This window comes from Aspergillus heteromorphus (assembly GCF_003184545.1).
Source record: "Aspergillus heteromorphus CBS 117.55 chromosome Unknown BO70scaffold_14, whole genome shotgun sequence".
Classification (NCBI taxonomy): Eukaryota; Fungi; Ascomycota; class Eurotiomycetes; order Eurotiales; family Aspergillaceae; genus Aspergillus; species Aspergillus heteromorphus.
In genome coordinates, this window is record NW_020290419.1 from 15,399 (window position 1) to 35,273 (window position 19,875).

Consider the following 19,875-nt stretch of genomic DNA (forward strand, 5'->3'; position numbering starts at 1 on the left):
AGTCGTGAGAGGAGGGGCCCGACGATGGGGAGCATGAAGGGGTGAAGGAGAAGAGTCTTGAGCATTCAAGAAACGGTCCGAGATTCGAGGTGTGGGTGGATGGATGTATGTATGTATGTGCTGGAAATTCTCCTGGCCGGGACCCCCCCCCTCCCCCGTTATATATACCAGCTATCTAGCTCCCAGCTGGGCAGCAGGCTCAGAAATGAAGCAGTGGCCGACGAACTCTGTCTGGGACGGACTGCCTATGACGGGGCGACAGACACGCCGGTGGGTGCTGGCCATGGCTGGTCGCTTCCCGGTTTGGTCGAAAGTGAAGCCATTCACCGCCACTTGGGCAGCCCAACCGAGGCCCTAACAGAGGGAGGGTCCGGACAGCCTCTCCCCGTGCTCGGGGGCTCTTCCCCGTGGATGCCGTGGGCAGGCGATGGCGATGGCACGCTCCAAGTGTCACGAATCGACCATGCTGAAACAACAGACCTGAAACCGTGAGACCGAGGGGGGGAGAGGGGCCAGAGGGGCCAGAGGGCCAGAGTGAGGGCATCTCCCCGGCCGGGCCGCATTAGGCTGCCGATGGCTGCCGATGGCTGCTGATCTGGCGCATCGCCAGCCAATCAGTCGACGTCCGATCAGGCATCGCATCACCAGCTGGCCCCTCGCCTCGTCCACCACCTTCCCTGGAACATTCATATGATCGATCCTCGCCTGCTGTCCGCTCGATTACTAACGGCTAACTATAGCACCGTCTGTGATCGACTCGTCGTCATCCAGTCGGCCTTCCCCTGCTGCTTTGGAGGAGCCTGAGTGATGCGAGAAGCACGCGACAACCGTAGCAGAGCTGCCCCGCCTCTTCTCTTCTCTGCTCTCTGGAGGGGAGGGTGTTGGAGAGAGAGAGAGAGAGACGAGCGATCAGGCATCCAGGCTACTGCGACAGCGCAGTCTTCTGGCTGGTGGCTGGGAACTTGGACTGAATTGACACGTCAGGATGGAGCAACACACTAACTGAAGCACTTTCTCTCTCTCTCTCTCTCTCGCCTCAGACAGTACTGAAGACGACCTCGATCGATCCTCTCCCTTCCTCCGTCTCCTCGTCCGCCTCGCGCCTTTCCGATGCAGGCCGCATTGTCGAATGAGATACTGTGACGGAGGTGGGTAGTCCAGTGCGACTCTACCATTCCTGTATTATATCCCAGAGTAGGGCAGGCAATACCAGGCACCAGGATAAGAGGGCGGTAATCACCAAGGCATAATATGAATCGTCAAGCGGAGCTGGCATGACTGGCGGACACATGAATCGCATGCGAAGCCTTGTCCGATTGTTGACACACAGCAATAGAACTGAATTGATGGCATTACAGTACAAATGATTCATTCCATCCACCAGCATCACAATTCTATTGTCGCTGTCTCCGCCACTGCTCCTCTCCTCTGCCTCCTCCCGCGACAGCCGCCCTCCTCCGCCCTGCCCTCCCTCATCCATCTCCATCCGACAACAATCCCCACGGTCGCATCCCCCCAGAAACCCCTTCTCTCCTGCGACAACCCCCTATTCACTGCCTCCAGGGACCCCCAATATGACAGCCCCCAACGAGGGGATCCTCTTCCCACCTGGAAGCCCCACATCCGTGCCGTCCGTGCTCGAGTCGCCCGGCTTATCTTGGAGACCCCGCGACAGGTGATCTGCTACGGAGTAGTGCGTCGTTCTCTCATCGTGAGGGGCTTGCGGGAGAGAATAGGGTATCCTCCACAGATAACTCGGCACGGAAATATAATTGGCACGTGGGCTTATGTGATTTGCAAAGAGAATAGATTGCAAGGGAGGCGCTACAGCCATGATATTCTTATATCTTTTGATTATAATAGAATTGGCTATCTGCAGCGTAACATCTCACTCCCGATTCTATGGAGTAAAGCTCTTATACTCGAGAGACCGATGTGATGAGTCCCCGCGGCAGGCCGCCAATCGGCATTGATATCCCTGCAAGGGGATGGAATGAGACTTCCGCCTTTGCAGGAACAGGTAATGTGAGACGGTGGCGCGCGCCGAAGTGATCCATCGATTGTCGACGCGTCCGTCGGTCAATCCAGCAGGTTCAGGGTCAAACAGATCAAGATGAGACGTTCAAAGCGGACAACGGACAACGGACAACGGACAAACGGGTATAATTTTCATAGGTTAGGTAGATAGTTCACTCGCACTCGTTCAAGCGAGAGCAAAGTACCCAGCAAGCAATGCAACAGCCAAAACAAGAAGCCTCTCGCTCGGCAAAGGAGAAGTGAGATTTTGGAACGAGTTGAGTGTTTCGTGCCCGAACGTGTCGGGTAAGCAGTCATCAATCATGTATAAATCATCATATCAAGGCCGTCGTTCAGTGACGGTCCAGCGTCGCTTCTGACCGACTTCGCGCTCTTTGTTGGAGAGCGCGCTGCCCCAAAGGCCGCGTTGGGATTGAGTTCGTTGGGGGAGCTGTATCGCCGATGTATCTTCTGGTTTGGGCTCAGTTTTGACAAGCGGTGCCGGTGCCGGTGTCGGTGCAGGTGCAGCAGGCCACTCGAAGTTCGGTACGATTTCGTCCGCCGAGCCATCGACTGCGATCGAGCCCCAAAGGCCGGCTGATCTGGGCGTCACGGCCGTGGCGGGCCGGTCTGTGTTCCATGGCTGGGTGCCTGCGCCAGAGGTCGAAGAAGGGCCGATGATGAATAGCCCTTGTGACAGAGCAGGAAGAGCCGCCACGCGATTCCGCCAGGGGGAGACGGACGGAGACTGGATGTTGGAAGGAGACTGAACGGCTGACGACCTTCCCCCGGTCCGCAGATGCTCCGTCGAAGCGATTAGCTTCAGGCTGTAGTTTTCCAGGTGAGGCGACTCGTCTGTCGATCGCTTCGGCCTGACAGGTCCGCCGACGGGACCACTTTCTGTTACGGCTGAAGGGACGCTATCCTGTCGCGTGGCTAGGGTGAGCGATGCCGTGTTTATGTTGACCAGTGCGGGCTGCCCCGATATAGCCCCGATCAATGCATTGCAGCCTGCGCCATGAGTGATCACAATCAGAATCGTTTCCGTTGCGTCGTCCTCGGTGCGCGGAATGGAGTCCTCGGAGCCATCCACCATCTGCGAGTGTCGTCGGGGCCGACCGGTCGGGACCGACGGGTCGTGGTCCTGGTACCACGAAATCATGCGATCCAGCCCGGTGCGGAACCGAGTGTGCATCGTGCTCCATTCCTCGCCGTGCTCGCCGCCATCGCCCCAGTTTTGCTCCCCCTGCATGCTATCCCACTGGAAATCGATCTTCACGCAGGCGTCGCGGGCGTGCGTGACATACCCGGCGGGGATGGGACCCGACGGAGAGATGGCGTAGCTCGGGGTCGGGGGCATGTAAGCGCCGTCGGGGATGGGGAGGAGGCTGGTATTGATCTTGCGGAGCATTCTTCGACCTCGGGTGGTTTCCACCGCGCTCATCGTGTCGCAGCTGCCTGCACGGGTCCTCCCCTGAGTTTGGTTCATAGCCGGCGTAGGCGCAGGCTGGTCGTTCGCGGGCGAGACCGGTGTGGACGCACTTCCACTTCCCCAGCCACCGGGGAAATAGCCGGTCGCGGGCCTAGGCACGGTATCTGCCTGAGGAACGAAGCCGTGTTCGCGACGAAGCAGTTCCAGTTTGGCAGCAGCAACCATGCGCTCCGACTTGGGAGGAGGAATGATTTCGTCGAAGTAGTCCGGACACAGCCATTCTCCGAGAAAGGCGTCCACGCGTAACAGACATCGATGGTCGCCAGGTGAGAACACGGATCCCGGGGATGAAGAGGGCTCGGAGCTGGGCTGGACAAGAGTCGAGGGCTGGCTGAACTCGGGTTCAGGCGAATTTTGGCAGATCCCGGAGCTCACTGCGATGGCCGTCTGCAGGCACCGGGTGAAGGGTGACGTGTGGACGATGATCCTGCGCTTGGGCTTGGGTTTGGGCGTTTGCAGACGGTCGCATTGTTTCGGATCGGATGGCGCGTGTGTGTTCGAGTCTTCGCGGTCGTCTAGGGATTGCACGAGATCGATGATGCGCGCGCCCAGCGCCCGGGACTGTAGCCAACCGCCGTAGGTGAGAGGGGGGTCGTATGGTGTGGGGGAGGTCAGGTGCCAGTTCTTGTCTGCAGCGTCCAGGCGAGCGCCATGCCTGGTGGAATCTGGTCAGTAAGGGGGGAACCACGGAGAAAGAGGGGTGCAGCAGGCAGTACCTGGCGATAATGATGGCGGCTGGGGGGTTCCCCATAGCAGTCGGTCGGGGAGGCTCCCAAGAGACGCAACGGTGTGAAGAAGGCTGGTGGGGAGGGAGGAGGAGAGGCCGGGGAATTCAAGGCGAGGTAGAGGTAGAGGTGCAGGTGCAGGTGCAGGTGCAGGTGAAGGCGATGATGGTAGGCGTGGAAGATTCCTAACCCGACCGACCAGCTGGCGGTGGACGATGGAGGGGAAGCTCTTTATTGTCTCGCAGACCCGGCGGGGTAGAGGGTGATGAGGGGGCTGAGGGCCACCAGCATGATGATGCGGGGAGGAAACGAGGGTTCCAGGGCAGAAGGACCGGGTCACATTGTCTTGAGACGGACGATGAAGGACGAGAGCGACTCGATCGATGGCGTTTCGTTGTCTTCGTTTGTTCTTTTTGCTTTTTGTGTTTTTTTTTTTTTTTTCTTTCTTCGGCGCAGGTTTGGCTGGCATGTGATTGTCGTTAGGTAAGCACCCGGGCGGTGAGGCTTCTTGCTGGCAGAATACAGTCAGCTGATCCTCCGGCCCGGCTTCCGTGCCGATCCTCGGCGGTTTCCGCGTTCTGCAGGCGCGTCATGGCACCTGGCACGGGTGGCGAGTATCTTTGAGATGAATATGAAGAGAAAAGAGGGGGATACAAGGCGGATCAGATCGCTTGATAGGTAACGGTTATTCTTTTATGTCTGTCGTGCTTGGTGGTGCTATCTGGTGCCTAACGCCCGTGTTTCGCTGCCGTTTGAACTTTGAAGAAGTGGCCTTCGTTCATTCTATGATCCTACTGGCCACCACGGCAGGTCTGTAAGAATCAACCCAGTTTTGCCCGAAAACCGGCTGCCAATCAGCATGTTCTGGTAAATTGGATGTGGGGCTCTCAGTCAATGACGGCGCCTTACTCCTGAGGAGTTCTCCGTATCAACCGGTAAATATTTAGTAGATAGTGTTGGAAGTCTGAAGAAGAATAATGAATGGTGTGGTGGTTTCTTCTAGTACGTCGATAGAGCGGGTATGAACGGAACCGGGGGGGCTGGTTCGAACCTAACCGAGTACCAAGCAAAATTACGGCACGCCTCGCGGGGCCCATCTGATTAGATAATTTCATCATCTAATCTGATCATTAGCGTCGTCGTTGAAAATCCCGCATGGAGGAAATAATACTACACAGTAGATAGATAATACTGTATATATCAAGGGTGGGGGGGTTACCACTGTGAAGTTAACTATGCGCTACTATTAATCAAACGAGGGGAAATTCTTCGTCATAATTGGTTTTAGCGGGTTGTGTTTCTACACATGCATTTTCATTCTTCGGGCAACGCGGGCCGGTACCTGAAAAGTGAGGTTGAAAGAGGGAAAGATAGATGTACTGATGATAATAAATCGATCAATTGCGAGCATATATTTATCACTGCAGACAGCAAGCAACTCAGGGTCTTCATCATAAAAATATCTACGGATCTTCTTTTTGCTTCAGGGCATCCCACTCACCGCACCGCGTTGGCGCGCCTTTCCAGCACCTGCGCTGCTATCTTCCGCAAGTCCACCTTCCGCACCTTCCCACTCCCAGTCACCGGAACCGTCCGGTCGATGCCTTCCTCCCCAAAAACAAATATGTGCTGAGGCGCCTTGTGTCGACCCAGAGTCTCGCGCGTCCAATCGCGCAACTCGTCCACCGAGGGTTGCTTGTCCTCATATCCGGGTGCCATTTCAATGAACGCCCCCACCACCTCACCATACTTCTGGTCGGGGATGCCGACTACAGACGCAATCTTGATCGCTGGATGAGCCGCCAGGCGCTCCTCAATTTCTAATGGATAGATGTTTTCGCCGCCTGCGTTCGGTGAAGAAGAATGACGTGTTAGTTTATATGATCACATCGCTCTATTACCGAAGATACAGAGGAGTAAATTGGGAGCAGGGTCCAATACTCACCGCGGATGATAATATCTTTGAATCGCCCAGTAATCGAGCAGTAACCCTCCGGTGTGAAAATCGCCTCGTCGCCTGTATTCAACCACGTGGTGCCGTTGGCGTCAGTGTGCATTGTTTCAGCCGTTTTCTCAGGATTGTTCCAGTAGCCCTTGGTTAGTTGGTAGCCCGCAATGCAGAGTTCCCCCCGCTCCCCAACGGGGACAATCTGGCCCTTGGCGTTGATGATCTTGGCTTGGGCGTGGGGCATGAGCTTGCCCACAGTCGTGAGGCGCGTTTCTATGCTATCGGATGTGAGGGCATTGAAGCAGGTGGGTGATGCTTCAGTTAGACCTGGATGGAGTTAGACTGTGGCCTGGGTCTGCGGTACGCCCGAGCGCTTACCGTAGCTGCTCGTATACTGAGTCATGTTCAATTCTTCGAACAGGCGTTTCATCAAGGGACGAGGAACGGGTGCTCCGGCAATGATCCCCGTGCGGAGATTGCTTGTGTCGAAGTTGGGCGGCTTGGGAAGACTCAGGATCGCTTCGAACATGGTAGGTACGCCATGGAGGGCAGTGCACTTCTCGTCCGAGATTGCGTGGAGAACAGCCTTGGGATCGAATGTTTCGCTGGGGAAAACGATCTTCGACCCGTGTGTTACGACGGCGAGCATTCCCAACACCAGCCCGAAGCAATGGAACAACGGCGGAGGGCAGCATAAGATATCAAAGGAGGTCAGGTCCATGCGATCGCCAATAAACCGGGAGTTGTTGACCAGGTTGCTAGAGAGTTGAGTGTCTTGTTAGCTCATCTGCCTCATTCTAACAGTGGAGGCAACGGATATGGGGTGAGCATACTGATGGGTTAGCATGGCAGCCTTCGGGCTCCCCGTCGAACCGCTGGTGAATTGAAGGTTGCACACATCTCCTGGGCGCAATTCGGACTCGCGATCTAGTAGCGCGGAGCTAGGGAGCGAAAGCCCACGGTGAATCACGCTGTTGTAGTTGCTAAAGCCCTGTTGTTCTCCCCGCACGATGATGATCTCTTCGAGGGCAGCCGATCTGCCACTCTGCTTGGGCCGTGGGCCTAGCTTTCCCAGAACTTCCTCCAGTGAGTGGCGGCCAATGTGCGGGGTTAAGAATAGGAGTCGGCAATCTAAAGAGAGTCAGACAAGTGATTAGAACTCATTCTTCCAGGCACGGTGCCGCGAGATTCACTAACCAGTATGGTCCAGGGCGTAGTACAGTTCTGAGGGAGTGTAAGTGTTGTTCAAGACAACAAGGATAGCTCCGACCCGGGCAGCTGCGAAGAAAACAGAAATATATTGCTCGCAATTGCCAGTCATAATGCCTATGCGATCCCCTTTCTGGATGCCCATCGCCAACAGGCCACGGGCAAGCCGGTCGGCCTCATTATTCAGATGGGCATAGGTCCATCGGGCTCCGGTCCAGGGGAACACCAGGCACTCGTAGTCGCCATACTGCAAGCTTTGGAGAGTCAGGAGCTCGCCCAGAGTTATATCAAGCAATTCCGGCTGCGTCGGACCGTAGACTACCGACAGCTGTTGAGGTTTCTGGGGCGCTTGGAAATGGGAGAGAGTCTGCTGTAGACGCCTGACGGTGGCCATTTTGCAGGGTCGGGAATTATTGGGGGGGGGGGAAAGAAGATTTTGGACTTTGGGGCGCAGGATCTTATCAGATAGGGGAATCAGCGCCTATATCTTAGACTGATACTTGGTATTGTTACACTGTCTGACAGTCTGTATTAATTAGAAGAACCCACCTACTTGCGACTCCGGCCCTCCAGGGCTCCAATCGCTACTCGGTTGCGAGAGAAGTCATTCTTGGCCCTGTCTAGTTTCGGCGCTTGGTACCCGATGGGGCAGTTCGATTCTGAGGCGGGCTGGATGGATCCTATCAGATGTACCCACCGTCCCACACGGGCCCCGTGAAATTTATCAATCTTTTCGAGTCCTGGTATTTCTGCAAGAATCATGATACCCGTGTTTAACATACTGATATGACTATAATATATGGCGTTGGTAGCACTCCATATACAGTACCGGGAGACCCATGACGCAAAGCTTGGCTTGCCACACCAAGGCCACAAAAAGTTCCCCGGGGCTAAATACGCCGGATATTTACAACGTAGATACTCAACGCATACTCCGAATTCCCCCGATAAACATCCAAATCCTCCCACAAACGCCTCCCAACCAGCAGGAGAACCCACCGCCGCAGTACAGCAAGGGTCGGGAGTTATGTGGTTACCGCAGGGGTTCGGAATCGTGAGGTTGTTCATATGATGATGCGGTTTTTGATGGCTGGCGGTCGGGGCCCTTTGGGCGACGGATATATACTATATAGGCGGGCACTCCAGGGACCCTACAGTCGCTCTTACCGCTTTCCGCATTGGGCGAGCTCAGTCAATACAGATAGCATAGTTTCACTTGTCAGGCAGTTGTATCGCCTGCGCGTTGCCTATAACACCTGCGTTAATCACAAAGGGGTGGTGTTGACTGCGAGGGCTACGTGGGCGGCTACTATACAAGATATGACATGAAATTATAGATAAATTACACTGAAATATTTATACAATCAATCTATTCCTTTCAGGGAATTCTGCCACATGCTGCCGCCCCTCACCGCCGGGCTGTAGAGTCCGGGTGTGAGGATCCGGCACGTGATGCAACACGTGACCCAATTACATAAGATGACTGCGTGATCATGGCCGTTTGTTGCTGTTGTTGTACATTATTACCCCACCAGTTTGCTTCGTAGTTGGTCTTCTTCTCTTTGTTCCCCAGACTTAACTGTTTTCGTGAAAAATACTGAGTTTTCAATCTCTTATCAAACTTCATCCGATACCATCACATAGGGTCCCTGGAGTACCCGCCTATATATACTATATATATATCGAGATCAACCCGCGATTTCGCCTAGCCTCTCCGTGTGAGGAAAACGCGTAGAGCGAGTCGAAAGAGACCCGCATTGATTAAGTTGATTGATTGATTGATGATATTGCATTATACCCGAGTGCAGCACTCCGAGAGACTCTTTCCGGGTCGCCGAGAGCAAAGGAACTCAGGGGGGATGAGTCATCCAGTCCTTCATGTCGGTAATGACATGAAGCGCAAGATATATATATGTGCCGATCAACAGCCTATGTACAGGTATTTTTACAATGGTGCGTAGAGGCGGATATTGCCCTTTTTCCATGTCTTCGTGGTAGAAAGTGACAAGTCAAGCCTTCCAGCGGAACCGCCGAGGGAACCTTTTCAGGGAAGGGGGACATTCAAATGATTCGGGAAACAGAAAGCAAAACTATCACGAAACATCACCGCAGGTGAACGGACTCCGGACGTTACCCGTGGCGTAGTTGTTGCGGATATCCTGGACGGTGGAGTACATTCCACCCACGAGCACGATGAGACCGAAAATGAAGACAAACAGGTTCGTCAGGCTGACCAGGAGGTTCTCCCGCGAATACCACGGCCCCTTGCGAATGAGGATATACCACATGACGGGAGGGAGGTAGAACGAGAAGCCAGAGGTGAAGAGGGCCGACGCAATCGAGAGGAGGTCGTCGAAGAACGGGATGGCTTCGGCGATGACCCAGGAGAGGATGGTCAGGACGGTGATCAGCAGCAACCAGGTGATCCAGCCCTTGGGCGTGTTGATGTACCGGGTCACGCTGTTGGCATAGATCCGGCCGTGGATCAGTCGACCGGCCACGATGGTGCAGATGGCCCCCGAGATGAAAATAACCGGCAGGGCGATGCCGAAGGCCACCTTGCCAACGAGCACTCCGGCTGATTCCAGGGCAGGAGAGTCGACTGATTGGCCCACGAAGGCATAGATGGTCGCGCCGGTGACGGTGTAGATGACGATCTGGAGGATGCCCAGGGCCCAGATGGACTTGGTGAAGTCCTTCGGGGTGTGCATCTCATCCATGAAGGAAAAGAGACAGCTGGCAAACGTATACGCGAACACGATGTTGCTGATGGCGATGAAGGCGTCCGTGAAGCTGGGATTGTCTTGCGGCAACGCGGACCAGTCCACCGCGGCGAGGCCCCCCGGGGCCTCCTGGCCCCGGATGCCGGTCGCGATGATGGTGATGCCAATCGCTGCCAGAATCGATGCGAAGTCCAGATAGCCGAGCCAGGCCATGTCGGCGAACGAGGACGGGATGGACAGCAGCAGCAGGATGATGGCCGAGACCACGCTGAAGATAACAGAACAGATGCCGCTGCCGGAGATGTAGCGCAGGGCGATGGTGCCGGTCAAGCAGTTAGAGCCGGTGAGGAAGATGAGTTGCAGGATTAACATGAAGGTGAACAGCTCGTTGCCCCAGGGGCCCATTAACAAGGCCCCGGCATCCCCATAATGGCGGACGGCCGGGAAGGCGAGCTTGACCTGCCCAATCACGTACGAGGTGTAGATGGCAATCAGGCCGATACCCACGCAGCAGATGACCCCCGCGACCATGCCAAGGGTTGCAAATGCGGAGGGGATCGAGAGGGAGCCCAGTCCGATGGCCTCCACAATAAGCATGACCGTGAGCCCCTTCCAGCCGAGACGGTGATACTTGGCCTCGCCGGCCTCGATGATCTGCTGCTCGCCATCCCCCATGGCATCGGGGCCCTTGATGTCGGGAAACCAGGCGCTGTTCGGGGGAGCAGCCGACTTGGGATTGCTGCCATGGTCATGGTCTTGGCCGGCTTGGCCGGCATCTACAGAGGGAAAGCTCATGATGAGAGGCTGGGAGGCTGAGAGGAGCCGGTCAGAGAAGAGCGTTCGGGCAAGGCAAAGAGAAGAAAGCACCACATAAATCGCTCGGCTGGAGCAGCAGAAGTCAGTCAATCCAGTCGACCTGATCCGCGCGCGCGCTTGGTTTGCCTCCAACCTGATATTTCTGCGTTGAATACCGCAAGCGGGAGGATTTGCCGCGAAATCCTGTGACCCCCCGCCGGGCCCGCCCGCCAGCCCTGCCGCGCCTCCTATTGACCGGAAACCCGCCCCGCCGCAGCAAAGGCCAATGGGAGGACAGCGGGAAAGACGGGTGTTTCCCGCTTTCAGCCCCGCCGGCGGCTGTTTCTTTCGGGAAACGCGAGAAAAATCTGTTGAGTGGAGGTATGACTCCAAGTGTGAGGACTGCTGATTGGAAATTCAGACAGACATCCAGGATGTCTCGCTACAGGTCCTGTAGCTAGCCCATCAATCCCGGTTGTTTCCCCTCACAACACCGCCAACGAGAGTGGGTGGCCTGATCGAAGAGATGGCTATGGCCTGATTCCGGGTGGGATCTCTAACTCCCGGTTAGCAGGTTTGAAAGGGCCTGCAGGAGAAGGTGGAGCAGAAAGTAGGATAGTTTAAGCAGACGATATAAAAAAAAATACTTGGACCCTTTCACTGATGGGTGCTGTATTGCAAGAATTAGCGCCCGAGGGGTGTAGATGCGCAATTAGGCGCCCGGACAGGGCATCATGCCGCATGAGGATGGGGTCGCCTACTACCCCCTCGTGGCTACAGTGAGCCTGGGCGCTCCTATCATGTTGGACGTGTACGAGAAAAGCGGGAACGGTGAAGAAAATGGGAATGCCTCTCCCCGCGATATCGCATCTTGCAGGAGAGACGCAGTCTGCTCTCGTTACATCGAAAAGCATCTATACGGATTTGCTGCATGGGATCGCAGACACGGCCAAGGACAAGGGGCTCGGGCCCAAATCTATCTGTAACTGGGACTTGTTGAGGGAGCGCGATCGATATGACTGCGGGTGGCTGGTCGGTAGATGCGACGATTTCCGACGCCCCCAAAGACAACTTTCCGCCGGCATCGAACTATACGATCAGTAGACCCAAGGGATCATGTTCCATCTCTTCCGCACAGACTTCTCACCGAATTGTCGCACGTATTATTGTCTGGTATTCGCAGCGGTGACACCCAGGTTGACAACAATAAATATAAGAACAGATAATATTATCTCGCTCAAGATCTAATTCTGCGGTGCGGTCAGAAAGATTAGAAAGAGATATATTATATACCTCGCTGTATAGTGCGGACACACAACTCTGCGGAAGACAGAATAAGTTAGAAGAGTATATTTCTTTAATAAGAAGAGAAAATGATAACAGTCATACTGAATATCTGATACGATCAAGAAGATAGGAATGCAGACAAGTATACGGAGTTAGAGAGCTCTTGTAATCTTGTCATCGTCAAGCTCTAGTTTATAAGACAGCAGCGCCCCTAGAATACGATCAGTAAGATTCTCCGTGTTAATCATACCAGCTCGGATGTACCTGATCTCTCAATCCACAGTGCAACAGATACTGCTAGATAGAGTGCAAGGCCTATAATCCAGTAAACAAACCATATTCTGGACGAGGGCTTGAAGAAGATATTGCACTCATACAGCCGCCTTGCACCCTGAATAAGCATAAATATCCAGCATGAAAACATCTGATAAACTGATATCGACTTCTGCAAGTGCTCCAGGCTTATTCTTGTTGCGACAGTCTGGAAACACGGTCCCATGATACAAGAGTTGCATGGCCCAGAAGATCGACGCCAACACAGAGGCAATATAGAAGTGCGTGAAGTAGCTGTGAGGAACTCTTAAGGAGGCAACAAAGTCGAGAGCGCGTGCTGCCGGGGTTTGGTTGAGAAGGCCGCCGGGGGCGATGGGGATTCCGAGCCGGTTGTGGAGATTGCACGAGCGCCATAAGAGATAAAGCGTGAGTGCAGTGAGGTTGGCAGGAGGTTAATAGATAATATCTAGAATATCCTTGATTTTAGTTCTGTCGGCTGAATGTAGTGTTATCAATTCCCGTCTGCCTCGGCTTCTGAAGGTTAACATGTCCATACCGTACAAGATGTCAAAAGGAAGAAAGAAGGCTCGAAGGGTGTCGACAGCGTCCATATGTATGGAGGACAGCGTCGTATTCACCCAGCTGGTGAAGAGCTCCATGACGCGGGTCCGCCACCGATGCGGAGAACTCCATAGGGGTCTGCAGCGGAGGCGAGAATAGCAATAACAGGTTTCGCCTCTGGCTGTTGACTACGTGTCCGGAGGAGTCTGGTTGAGAGGGGGTGGGGAAGATAGTGGGAGAAAGCAAGAATTGCGATAAGCAGTGCTGTCAGGTGTGCTCGGAGCATACAGACTGGACAGTAAGGTAGTATGGCGGCCGTACGACGGCGACAGAAACTCTGGTTGCAGAGCTTCGCTCTGCAATGTCTGTACGTAAAAAGGGCGGAAAAAGTGGATAGTTAGCAAATACCGATAGTCATCGGTTGCCGGAGTGGTCTCACGTGATAGTACTTTGATTGGTAATTATATAGCTTTGACCTGCCTGTAAAACGCCCATGATCACGTAATCATTATATGTAATTAAATCACGTGCCAGATACTCACAACCTTGGTCGTCTAGTCCCCGAGTATCTATAGGGGTGGGAAAGTTGAAGTTCACTGTTGACCGGAACTACCTTCCTACCACTCCAGCCCGCCCGCACCTTGATATATATATATTTTTCTACATTAAGTTACGCAACGACTCCCCCTCTTGTTTTAAAAAATATACTATAATTTCAAGTAGTTGTAAAGTAGTTTACAGTTACTTAAGATGTTAATTTAATCTTGATTTTGAAGCTGTCTGCGTCGCTCAATTAAATCCAGTTCCCGTGCTTCATTTTCAAGCTCCTGTTTTCAAATATCCTCTTCCTGCTTTCTAATTTCTGCTTCTAGTTCTCTTAATTCAAGCTCCTGGCGCCTCTGCTCTAGGCTTAAAACATTACTTGAAGCAGTACACCGTAGACCTGCAGATATAACAGTTCTAAGTATATAGTAAGTATTTGTCAGCTAGTTGGTAGGTAATTGATAACTACTTACCTAGTTTCTTCAGATTATGAAGATGCTCGTGATATGAATCTGATAGAAGGGGCTCTAGACTAGCCTCTTACTATACTAGAACCAGCAGAACGCTGATATTTTCGATTTAAATCTTTAGATTTAGTTAGTCAAGTAGTTAGCAACCACTTGATAAGTACTTAAAACGTACCTCGTTGTATATGGCGGTGGTAAAAGACTTCCATATTGGCTGTACAATATGAATAATGGACATTCAAATCATGAAATCCTTACCACTGTATAATATCCTCCTTATCAAGCTTAGCAGAACTAGTAAGCATTTATTAAGTATTTATCAAGTAGTTAACAACTATTTGTAAGGTACTTACTTCTTTACTGCCTCAATCATACTTAGAAACTTTCCTGAGGAGTAGGACTTTTGATGTGACTGTTGGACTGAATTTGTATGTTTTTATAATTAAGTCCAAATATATGGCTCAATATTAGAACAAGCCTGAACTAATCCTGTTTTAATAATTGGGCTTTTCTTCTGTCTAGCCCAATTCCGGATATTCTCACTTTCATTCTCTATTTAAGTAGTTAGCAGATAACTGACAAGTAATTATAAAGTACTTACCCTCAAGTAGATTAATGTACTTGTCATAGTCCTCTTTACTTTTGCAGTTAAGAAGACTTATTATCCGGCTCCAAACCCCTTCACCTTAAGATCTTGTTCCAAGGACTTTTAAAATTATTCGGTGAAAATAGATTTGGCAAAAAATAACTAAATGCGACAGCTGCCATTCTATACTATAATAGTCAGGATCAATTTCCCGGAGATATTGACCAAGACCTAAGTAGTTAGTAAGTAGTTAGTAAGTAGCTATTATACCTGTATATTGCTTAGGATCCATGTCTAAAATAATCCCCTTGACACCAGTACCATGAATGGACTGAAACTGGAATTGTTTTCCAGTAATCTTTGCACAAAGTGACAAAGATTAAATATTCTTTGAAAAAGTAAATAATAACCTTCAGTTGTGTCCTGGGAGGTTAAAACACGAAAAAGTGTAATTACTTAAAAGATAGTTAGCAAGTACTTGTAAATCAGTTGAGAACTTTTAAACTTACTTTTGCACTGCTCTGGTAAAAAAGTTGCAAAAAGAACCTCATTAACTGTCTTTGATCGTAGTCTTTTAAAAGACATATCAATTTCAAATGATGAAAGTGTTGATAGTAGTTTAATTGATTCTTCAAACCTATATAAAACCATAGTACCCTGTACATCATGGTAATATTCTTGAATATATTCCTAAGTGTTATGGGGTTCTCGTACGAACCCTCCAAATCCCAAAGGCTTGGCAATGCCTGCGCGAATGCTTTGTTTGGCATGCTGCGACCAAACAAACAATCAAACAAAGCAAGGGATAGCGCCGTACGAGAAGAGATAAAAAGACATAACTTGGACACTCTTGTTTTCTCTTCTCTTCTTCTTTATTGATTCCTTCTGTATCAACAGTCAATCATTGGATTAGCTTAATTCAATCATTCCCCTAACACTAAGTACTTAGTAAGCATTTGGCAAGTAGTTATAAAGTAGTTACTAGGTACTTTGCTTACTTTGATAAATGGATCTGTAATTTGCAGGTAGATAATTCCATCAATCTTTTGTCCTTTTGGATATGCAAGTAGACGCTGTTTATAAAGAATTATTGAGATACGATCCTTATTACAAAGACTAGCATGCATTTCAGCAAAAGTAGAAACTTGATACTCCCTGCAGAAATCTTCAAGCTGTGGATTTCGTAGAAACTGGGCTTTTGTAAGACCGCAACCTAGGGGAGTTGTTGCCACTGAGCCAAAAGACTACTAACATTACCCGCAGTTACCTGCGGACCCCTAGAATCCCATATATATACTCAGGTACACCCGGGAGGAGGCGGGTTTCACCCTTGTAAGTATGCATATCCCGCGGATATCATCCCTTACAGCTTTTAACTAATTAGTAAGTACTTGAGGAGCAGTTGATAAGTACTTACCTGTTGTCATTGCAGGATCATTAATGCAAGTAATGATTTGTTTTACAGGGCTTCCTGATACTGGTGTCACTACCTATACTCTTTGTCCTTTGATTATTTCAGCAACCAAGGTAAAACCACGCTAGACCTAACCTGGAGGCCGGATTGAACAACAATGTTCCGTGAGGCTACTGTGTACTGTGATAACATGTACTGTGTACAGTAATCTATAGAAACATCTAGTCTAGTAAGAGTGGCAAATTGTCCTTGAAAATCACGGGACGGTTGTACTAAGTAATAGTATAAAGGCGTTGCATATCCCATGCCCTTCTTTTGTAAAGAGATTAGAAAATAAGAGACTGGAGTAGATAACAAATATAGTATTCTCCTTTTAAAAATCAAATCTTATGATTGAAACACGCCCAGTAATTAACCCAAGGGCAAGCATAGTATTCTTGATAGCAAAACACCGAAAAGGACGATGGTCAGTAGGAAGCCACAGGGCCCTTCCACCTCGTAGAGAGACCCAAGAATCCGCGACAGATATAGAATAACTGGTAGTGGATTGGTTTACCACCGATTCGACCGTGCCGACGTGGCCGGTCAGCGTGCGCTGCTCGACGCCCGTGGCCGTGTCCCAGAGCTTGATCGTCTGGTCCCCCGAGGCCGACGCCAGCGTGCGGCCGTCCGGTGAGAAGGCCACCGAGTAGACCGTGCTGGAATGCCCTTCAAATGTCTGGAGATTTGAGCTCCAGGAATCTTCCACTGCTGTTCCAACTGCCAGTTGATCTTTAACTTTGCTGACGAATATCTGCTTGATAATACTTTTGCTCGGTGCAAATACAAGACCAGCGCGGTAGATCTGTAGTGGAGCAATTGCTGCTATGTAGTTATTTTGACGAATAAACCTTTCCGCATCATATAAAAAATCAGATAAGTCAGAGCCAAGTTGCGCCTAGATAATATTTAGCCGGTCTTCTAAGCAGCGAATCATAAACTTATACATACTCTTGACTTTAATGTATCTATTAATCCTACCGCTTCCGAAATTCCTCCTATCAGAGCTAGTACCTCCATCCAGTGAAGAAAGTGGTCCTGGAGAAAAGGAAGAACATCACAATTTATAATATGATCTTTGCTCTGTTCAACATGATGAACCCAGTAGCGACAGGCGTATTGTATATCAGCAGTAAGATAATCTTCGATAATCTCGGTTTTGATATCCTCTTGCTGCATTCCGTAACTTTGCAGCTCGCATATATTCTCTTTGAGCCGGGTTTTCATAAGCCGAAGACAATGTGAAGCGATTCTACTATGTGTATCTTGCTCAGGAACATAAAATGGGCACTTTTTGTCCAGGAGGTAGTCTCGAAATGACAAGTGTAGAATCCGGACTGGTGCTTCAAAATCCACTGGTATACTGAGAACAGAGTGGAATCCGTCCAAGCGATTATTGATATCATCAAGTGGAAACTCAATGAGCAGGGAGAGAGCATCAAGGGACAAAGGTGAAGCTAGAAGAATAATTGTCCCAATTATATGTTGGAACTCTTTCTTCAGCTGATGTGTCTCTTCCTCATTAGCTCCAGCAAGAAGCTGGCTTAGGATAGGCGTGTATGTTCGCGCCATTTCGTCTTCCGAAGATGCACTCGCACTGTTGAGAATCTTTTCAAGCCGTTGTTCTGGACGCCATTTTCTCTCTCCGACAAAGCGGCAAATCGTAGCTGCGAAGATAAATAGAGGAATAGCCATTGCCACCAGCTTTTCAATTTTCTCACTTCCGGGCCAGTCGGGTGACAGCGAGCGCTCTTTTTGTATGGCCAGAAGCTTACTTTCAAGGAAAAGACGAATATCATATTCAATCACGGACTTAGGAAGCTCTTGGAGGATCAAATCGTGGTGATCCTTATTTTTGTCAAAGCTAATGCGAACGGGGAGTTCAGGTCGGCTGGTTAGGAATACTCGAAGATGCACAGATTTGATTTCTTGCATCTTAAACAAGCAGTTAAGGATAAGTTGTTGGTCCTTATCTTCGTCACACTCGTCTAAAGCATCAATAACAATCACAATTGTTGTAGATTGGCTAGTAGACAGCTTTTGGAGTGGCTGATAAAGGAGCTTCTCAAACTGTATATCAAGAGATTTAAACACAACATTCGAATCATTCTCAATTGCATTGAACACATCGAAACCCAGTTGCCGGTGCTTGATGATTAGTTGACGTGCGAGAGTCGACACAAAGCGCTTTGCATTACCACGGTCGGCTTCGCCTCGCTTGAAAAAAAAGCTGGCACCTAAAAGCCCTTGATTTTGAAAGGATTGAGCGACAGTCCGTGCAATAGTGGATTTACCAGTCCCCGCCATGCCGTTTAGCCAGAAAATAAGTTGATCTTGCGACTGAGCCCACGTTGAAATGTGGCGAAGGAGATCTGTTCTAGTATCTGGAAGACAGTAATCCTCATGCTGATGAGTATAAGAGTCGAAAAATGCTCCTTCCGCTAATAGTAAGCTCTTAAAGCCAGAATGTTCAAGGAGTCTCTTCAAGGAATCGGCTAGTTCATCAATCTTGCGTAGGATATTCTCTGCCTCTTTGGCGCGGTTAAGATATTCGATCAATCCAATCCATTTATCTAACTTAGCCCTTTCATTCTCAACCGAAGTCTTGAGTGCGATGAGTGGTTGCTGAAGGCTATCGGTCACCGTATTGAGTACTTTTTCTCCGACACTTGCTTCCTGGAATTTGCGTATCTGGACCACGTAACACAAGATAGCTTTATAGAGTCTGATCAATGCATCTTCTACAAGATGATTATCAGAAATACTCTTTGTTTTCTCGTGGAAATTCTGCTCGATAAAGGCACCGTATGTCAGAACATCTGCCAGGTACCCCGATGATTCGAACAGGGAATTGCGGCACTGGGAGTATTTTTTTGCCAACTAGCATTTCAATTAATAAAAATATCAGCAGCGACTTTCAGAATGCCCGGTTGTATACATACTGTCAGACTAAGTAAGACAATATTCCACACACTAGCGGCATGCTGCGTCGGGTCGAGTGCAGCCACCGCACCTATAATATCTTTGAACGATAGTGCAGCATCAAGAATTTTCCGTGAAGTCTTCCGGCATGTTTTATCAGCTGTCTGATAATACTTTTCATATCCTTCTTCAGTTGTTGTGATAACCTGATCGATTAGATTCTTAAGATGTTTTTTCCCCTCACCCGGCGTGATTGAAATCTCCTTGGTTGAGAGAATATTTTGCTGGCTTTTATCAAGGTGGTTATAAGCAGTTTGCCATAAGTCTCGCGGCTGCAAAGTTTGCGTTGACTGAATGGCCTGGTCTGCAGGCTTGGGAGGGACAGGGTGGGCATCATTATTGGTGAAATGCTCTTGGGTTTCATTTTGCCTTGATTTGATTATCGGCTTCTCGCTCTCTTTCCGCCGATGGAATAGATGACTAAAATGCTTTCCGAAGGGACGTGGCATTCTGAATATTTCGAAAGATCAGCTGCTGTGTGTTGGGTGAAAGCGAAACTCCGGGAGAAGAGCAGTTCGAGAGAGGAACGCAGCCATCGTCGGTTGATACTAGCGTAGAATTCGTTGCTGAGCTGGCACAGCTGGATGGCAAGGATAATCCTTGCTTGGCTTAGCCCGTCATGGCCAGCTCTGTGGTGCACGGGGATCCCTATCTCGTCTACTCCGGCCAGAGTCACGTGCCATGGTGTTGGCGTCGGAACACAGAAACGTACCCGGGGGTCGATCTTCTTTAGATATCCGCGGGATGCATCCTTACAAGGGTGAAACCCATCTCCCCCCGGGTGTACCTGAGTATAGGGATTCTAGGGGTCCGCA

At 50.4% G+C, this 19,875-nt stretch overlaps 7 protein-coding genes across 7 annotated transcripts; 2 read left to right on the forward strand and 5 right to left on the reverse strand.

The window, feature by feature from the left end:
* Positions 1-1,182: 1,182 nt before the first annotated feature.
* Positions 1,183-2,147, forward strand: BO70DRAFT_44274 (uncharacterized protein). Its single transcript, XM_025548450.1, has one exon. The coding sequence runs from the start codon at positions 1,364-1,366 to the stop codon at positions 1,937-1,939; it is 576 nt and encodes a 191-aa protein (XP_025398781.1). The 5' UTR covers positions 1,183-1,363; the 3' UTR covers positions 1,940-2,147.
* BO70DRAFT_44280 (uncharacterized protein) lies at positions 2,148-4,378 on the reverse strand. The gene is made up of 2 exons (XM_025548451.1): positions 4,225-4,378; positions 2,148-4,163 (listed from the first exon to the last, which is right to left on the reverse strand). Exons 1-2 carry the CDS (start codon positions 4,257-4,259, stop codon positions 2,357-2,359), a joined length of 1,842 nt encoding a protein of 613 aa, XP_025398782.1. The 5' UTR covers positions 4,260-4,378; the 3' UTR covers positions 2,148-2,356.
* A 1,266-nt stretch (positions 4,379-5,644) lies between these two features.
* Positions 5,645-7,806, reverse strand: sidI (putative long-chain-fatty-acid-CoA ligase). The gene is made up of 5 exons (XM_025543294.1): positions 7,379-7,806; positions 7,015-7,312; positions 6,560-6,939; positions 6,179-6,508; positions 5,645-6,077 (listed from the first exon to the last, which is right to left on the reverse strand). The coding sequence occupies exons 1-5, from the start codon at positions 7,782-7,784 to the stop codon at positions 5,731-5,733; spliced, it is 1,761 nt and encodes a 586-aa protein (XP_025398783.1). The 5' UTR covers positions 7,785-7,806; the 3' UTR covers positions 5,645-5,730.
* Positions 7,807-9,417: 1,611 nt separating this feature from the next.
* BO70DRAFT_44344 (N amino acid transport system protein) lies at positions 9,418-11,218 on the reverse strand. The gene has a single exon (XM_025548452.1). It carries the CDS (start codon positions 10,906-10,908, stop codon positions 9,484-9,486), a length of 1,425 nt encoding a protein of 474 aa, XP_025398784.1. The 5' UTR covers positions 10,909-11,218; the 3' UTR covers positions 9,418-9,483.
* A 123-nt stretch (positions 11,219-11,341) lies between these two features.
* On the forward strand, positions 11,342-12,221 carry BO70DRAFT_362431 (uncharacterized protein). The gene has a single exon (XM_025543295.1). The coding sequence runs from the start codon at positions 11,643-11,645 to the stop codon at positions 11,892-11,894; it is 252 nt and encodes an 83-aa protein (XP_025398785.1). The 5' UTR covers positions 11,342-11,642; the 3' UTR covers positions 11,895-12,221.
* BO70DRAFT_371410 (uncharacterized protein) lies at positions 12,153-13,127 on the reverse strand (the record flags this gene model as incomplete). Its single annotated transcript, XM_025544799.1, has 4 exons — positions 12,153-12,304; positions 12,460-12,662; positions 12,700-12,805; positions 13,025-13,127. 4 exons carry the CDS (start codon positions 13,125-13,127, stop codon positions 12,153-12,155), a joined length of 564 nt encoding a protein of 187 aa, XP_025398786.1.
* Positions 13,128-16,412: 3,285 nt separating this feature from the next.
* BO70DRAFT_292589 (NACHT and WD40 domain protein) lies at positions 16,413-19,509 on the reverse strand (the record flags this gene model as incomplete). Its single annotated transcript, XM_025539414.1, has 3 exons — positions 16,413-16,976; positions 17,030-18,958; positions 19,021-19,509. 3 exons carry the CDS (start codon positions 19,507-19,509, stop codon positions 16,413-16,415), a joined length of 2,982 nt encoding a protein of 993 aa, XP_025398787.1.
* Positions 19,510-19,875: the final 366 nt, after the last annotated feature.

Excerpts from the sequence above, each read along its gene's own strand:
- BO70DRAFT_44280 (XM_025548451.1), bottom strand. The coding sequence starts at position 4,259 with ATGGGGAACCCCCCAGCCGCCATCATTATCGCCAG. Across the intron at positions 4,164-4,224 it reads GCCGCCATCATTATCGCCAG|GCATGGCGCTCGCCTGGACG; the intron begins GTACTGCCTGCT and ends AGATTCCACCAG.
- sidI (XM_025543294.1), bottom strand. The coding sequence starts at position 7,784 with ATGGCCACCGTCAGGCGTCTACAGCAGACTCTCTCCCATTTCCAAGCG. Across the intron at positions 6,940-7,014 it reads GCTGCCATGCTAACCCATCA|CAACCTGGTCAACAACTCCC; the intron begins GTATGCTCACCC and ends TCAACTCTCTAG. Across the intron at positions 6,078-6,178 it reads CAAAGATATTATCATCCGCG|GCGGCGAAAACATCTATCCA; the intron begins GTGAGTATTGGA and ends CACCGAACGCAG.
- BO70DRAFT_44344 (XM_025548452.1), bottom strand. The coding sequence starts at position 10,908 with ATGAGCTTTCCCTCTGTAGATGCCGGCCAAGCCGGCCAAGACCATGAC.
- BO70DRAFT_362431 (XM_025543295.1), top strand. The coding sequence starts at position 11,643 with ATGCCGCATGAGGATGGGGTCGCCTACTACCCCCTCGTGGCTACAGTG.
- BO70DRAFT_44274 (XM_025548450.1), top strand. The coding sequence starts at position 1,364 with ATGATTCATTCCATCCACCAGCATCACAATTCTATTGTCGCTGTCTCC.